The 5,000-nt window shown below is 46.6% G+C and overlaps 1 protein-coding gene across 4 annotated transcripts in view; it reads right to left on the bottom strand.

Moving 5' to 3' along the window:
* LOC134435129 (cytohesin-3) overlaps positions 1–5,000 on the bottom strand; it is a 67,243-nt gene that overhangs the window by 26,191 nt on the left and 36,052 nt on the right. For all 4 annotated transcript variants that reach the window (XM_063183981.1, XM_063183997.1, XM_063183990.1 and 1 more), the window contains exons 4-7: positions 4,914–4,980; positions 3,826–3,944; positions 2,161–2,241; positions 1,128–1,240 (exon numbers count right to left, since the gene is read on the bottom strand). In XM_063183981.1, the coding sequence (XP_063040051.1) occupies positions 1,128–1,240; positions 2,161–2,241; positions 3,826–3,944; positions 4,914–4,980 (380 nt within the window). The remainder of the gene's footprint in view (positions 1–1,127; positions 1,241–2,160; positions 2,242–3,825; positions 3,945–4,913; positions 4,981–5,000) is intronic.

Genomic DNA, 5,000 nt, shown 5'->3' with positions numbered 1-5,000 from the left:
ACTTCAATTAATTTAAATGATAGAGTAAGATCAGACCATCTCCCATCGTCCACCGAGACGGATTCCTCATAGCTTTTGCCAGACTGATTGACGGAGTCAACAGTCGGCTATTCGCCCAGACTAACAAAAGACAGGACGGCAGGGAAAAGAGGAGAAGCGAGTTGTGGAACAGGGGATAGAGGAGCAGGGAAGAGAGGAGAGAGAAAGTGAGATGGGTAACAGGGGACTTGGGGGCAGTGCAGAGTGAGTGGGGAGAAACTGATACTCTCTCTATCACACACGAGCATGCACACATGCACAGACGCACAGACGCACACACGGACACGCACGCGCGCACACACACACACACACACACACACACACACACACACACACACACACACACACACACACACACACACACACACACACACACACACACACACACACACACACACACACACACACACACACACACACACACACACACACACACTGTGGGGTAATGACAATGATGAGACCATGGGCATTTGGGACACTTTCAGACTGAAGCTAAAAAAGGAAATAAATGCAGAGTAGAACAGAACAGTTGATTCTCATTCAGGACATCGGTGACGTGTTTTAGAGGACAAAACGGCAACTAGCAAAGAGAGAATGTGGGCAAACATGGAAATGTAGACTGAGAGAATGATAGAGAGGGATAGAGGGAGATAAAGAGAGATTGAGCTGATGGAGGGATAGAGTGATAGAGACCGAAAGATAAGGAGACACAGGAAGTTAGTGAAACAGAAAATTGAATAAGAAAGAGAATGAAAGTGAGAGAGTGAAAGAGAAAGACTGAAATCCTGTGAAAAGAAAGAAAGAAAGAAAGAAAGAAAGAAAGAAAGAAAGAAAGAAAGAAAGAAAGAAAGAAAGAAAGACAGACAGACAGACAGACAGACAGACAGACAGACATCCACAAAGTATGCTGCAATTGTCCCAGTACATTGTGTCTCACTTGTGTACTGGAAGATTCCGGGGTAGCGAGAGGCGAAGGTGTGTGTGTGTGTGTGTGTGTGTGTGTGTGTGTGTGTGTGTGTGTGTGTGTGTGTGTGTGTGTGTGTGTGTGTGTGTGTGTGTGTGTGTGTGTGTGTGTGTGTGCATCTCACCTGTGGACTGGAAGACTCCGGGGTTGCACTGGCAGTAGCGAGAGGCGAAGGCCTCCATCATGCGATCAATCTTCTGGGCCTCACCAGGCAGACGGAAACTCCACAGGAACTGCCTGAAGAGGAGGAGGAGGAGGAGGAGGAGGAGGAGGAGGAGGAGGAGAAGGAAGAGGAGAAGGAAGAGGAGGAGGAAGAGGAGGAGAAGGAGGAGGAAGAAGAGGAGGAGGAAGAGGAGGAGGAGGAGGAAGGGGAGGGGTAGGAAGAGGAGAATGAGGAGATAGAGGAGGAAGAGGAGAATAAGGAGGAGGAGGAAGAGAAGGGGGAGGATCAGGTTGAGGACGATGATGAGGAGGAGGATGATTACGAGGAAGAGGAGAGGAGGAGGACATGAGGATGAGGAGGGAGAGGAGGAGGAAGAGGATGAGAAGGTGGATGTGAGGAAGAGGAGGAATGCAAGGAAGGCAAGGAAGACGAGGAAGAATAAAAGTTACAAGGGAGGGGAAGAGGAAGAGGAAGAATATGGAAGAGAAGTGAGTGAACTGATCTGAGTGAGTCTGCAGCGGCCTGATTAAAAAGGTCTTAAATCACCGGCTACTCGGCAGCCATTTCTTAGCATCCCGGGACCACGTGCGGGAATACATTTCCAAATTCAATTTCTATGGAAATAGTGCTGGAGCTCAGCTCGGAAATACTTGAGGGTTTACGACTGCATTTTTTCTTTTTCCCTTTCTGTGACTAAGACTGAGGCTACCTCTCAGATAGCGGCATGGAAATTCCTGCTCTGCCTGGCCCAGACCAAACACACATGTGAGACACACACACACACACACACACACATGTGAGACACACACACACACACACACACACACACACACACACACACACACACACACACACACACACACACACACACACACACACACACACACACACACACACACACACACACACACACACACACACACACGCGCGCGCGCGCGCACGCACATACGCACGCACACACACACACAACATTCGACTTCCAGGAAATGCTTACCTTAAGGCCTGTACAAGGTTGAGGTCAGCAAATTCATGGAGCTCCACGAATGCCTGCAGCACTTTGATGTTGAAGTCATCCCTGAGGAGACGAGGCCAGACAAGACAAGACAAGACAAGACAAGACAAGACAAGACAGGACAGGACAGGAGAGCTCATTAATATGACTCCACTTCCACCAAGAGGAAGCAATCAATCACACAACCTCATTTCAGACCACCACCAGTTTTAGTGGATGTACTTGATTCCAAACATTTTATTTTCTTAAGTATTATGGGGGCTTTTGGGGCCTTTATTCTGACAGGAAGTGAGCAGGAGAGGGAGATGGGGTAGGGGTTAGGAAATGACCCAGGCCGGACTCGAACCCGGGTCCCCATGGGCATGCAAGCCCAAGTCTCTGGTGTTTTAAAGAGATGATATTGGTGGTGTTGCAGTTGCTGTTGTTGTTGATCAACCTACCAGTATGTTTTTATACTATTTGAGGTTGTCACTATTTTTTTGTAGTCTCCAACCCACGCCATCACAAAGAGCCACCCCTACACTCATCACCACCACCATCACCACGTGCCCACACCAGAGGCCAGGCCTCCTTCCTTCTCCCTTCCTTCTCTCCCTGTGAGGCGGGGGCAGATGGCGTGAGAGTGGGCCTCAATGAGGCGGGAGTGGACATCCTACAGGAGGACCCCATACCCACCACCGCCCCATAAAGCCCCACTAACACGCATGGCACAGGAAGCTGAAGAGGAGGGCAGCTCACAGGATGTTGTCCTATGAGTTATGTGGCACAGGAGACAAGAGGAGAGGAGAGGCGGAGAGAGAGAGAGAGAGAGAGAGAGAGAGAGAGAGAGAGAGAGAGAGAGAGAGAGAGAGAGAGAGAGAGAGAGAGAGAGAGAGAGAGAGAAAATGTGTGTGTGTGTGTGTGTGTGTGTGTGTGTGTGTGTGTGTGTGTGTGTGTGTGTGTGTGTGTGTGTGTGTGTGTGTGTGTGTGTGTGTGTGTGTGTGTCTGTGTGTGTGTGTGTGTGTGTGTGTGCAGTTCCTGTTGTTGTGACAGTCTCTACCCTAGGTGGTGGTCTATTTACTTCAGAGAGATAAGAAACACATGTTCCCAAAGCCTGGTATTTTTTTTTCATCGCCCATTTCATGCTCAGTAAATCCAGACAATTGATTTCCTGTAGGCTGTTTTTCCTCTTTTTTCCCTTTTTTTCTTTTCTTTTCGTAAGGGCCACAGCCTTAGAGAGGAACGTGAAACAGATCCTACTGTCAGCCAGAGGCTGAGAGAGAGAGAGAGGAATAAAGAGAGAGAGAGAGAGAGAGAGAGAGAGAGAGAGAGAGAGAGAAAAATGGCAGAAAAGACAGACAGCAAGAAAGAGAGTAGAAGACAGATTAAAGAGATAAAAAGCGAAAAGAAAGCAAGAAAATGATAGAGAGAGAGAGAGAGAGAGAGAGAGAGAGAGAGAGAGAGAGAGAGAGAGAGAGAGAGAGAGAGAGAGAGAGAGAGAGAGAGAGAGAGAGAGAGAAAGAATAGAATAGAGATAACGGAAAAGAGCAAGAGATAGAGGAAGTGGGAGAAGGATAGAGGAAGGGGAAGGTATGGATAACTTTCCAGATAGTGGATAGCTAGCTAGCTAGATAGCTGCCTGCCTGGCTGGCTGGATGAATGGCTTACCGCTCCCCCAAGTAGTCCCCGATGACGGTCTTGTTGAGGCCCTCGCCCTTGTAGAGGAACTGGGCGATGTCCTCGGGAGTCTGCTGTAGCAGGTCATTCTCCAGCAGGAACTGGATGCCCTGCAAGACACACACCACCACCATCAATCAAAATCAATCAAAATGATTCATGTAGCACAATATCACAACTAAACAGTTGGCTCAAAGTGCTTTCTCTGTACACCATGCACCCGTATGAATGCCATTTTGGGCTATTGTTTAGAGGACAAGTTCAGTATTTAGCACTTTATTATTTAACACCTTTTCTGAGTCCACTACAATGCAATACAGTGGGTCCCTCCATTATTTTGGCTAATTGTTGAAATAACACAACAATAAGACAACCTGTACCTGTAATACATTTGCTGTTTACTAGGATGGCAATGACCAAGTCGTAATGTATTACTTAAGGCTATGTGTAATATATTATAGTAGTGTAGTAGTACTATGGTAGCAAGGTCTTTTCAACGACTATTACAGGATTCCACTGGTGAAAGACTGTACAATATGAGGCTACAAATCCAATCGGTTTTAGGTTGTTTTTTTTTTTTTTTTTGCTGTTGATGTTTTCAGGGGGGTTCAGCCAAAAAGGTACATGCAACAAAAACAGGTTTGAACATTGAGAACTGAGCACACCCTGACAAAAATACTGTTCTGTTTTCTGTTCGGCTTTTCCTGAAAATGCTTTCAGCCCTATTGTAAGTTTGTTCCAGGCAGAACGGCAAGAACTAGCAGTGGCAGAAGACAGCACTGAACCTTAATAATCAAATTCAATTCACTGTGCGTTTTGCTGTCAAATTTTCACACAAAACTCTTTCACCTCTGTTACGGGTTTGTAGCCAGAATTACACGACTAATTTCTAACGTGTTACCAAAGAATGTCTGCAATGCTGTACCAAAGATTCTCTATTCTATCTGCATTTAGATCATCTCTGGTTGTACAAATCTTGTAGTTATGTTTTTTCAGGTAGAAAGTGCTGTATTGCATGAGTAGAAACCGCAACAAATGTCTTCATGTCATGAAGGCTGTCATGGGTGTTGTGAACATGCCTTCTTTGGATCCATGTTGAATTTTTTCCGCCCCATGGCGATCTGTTTGTTTTTCTGCGTCGTTTTGCTGTAACAAGACAAATAGAC

Source organism: Engraulis encrasicolus, chromosome 2 (assembly GCF_034702125.1).
Source record: "Engraulis encrasicolus isolate BLACKSEA-1 chromosome 2, IST_EnEncr_1.0, whole genome shotgun sequence".
Lineage (NCBI taxonomy): Eukaryota > Metazoa > Chordata > Actinopteri > Clupeiformes > Engraulidae > Engraulis > Engraulis encrasicolus.
This window is presented reverse-complemented; position numbering and strand designations above follow the sequence as displayed.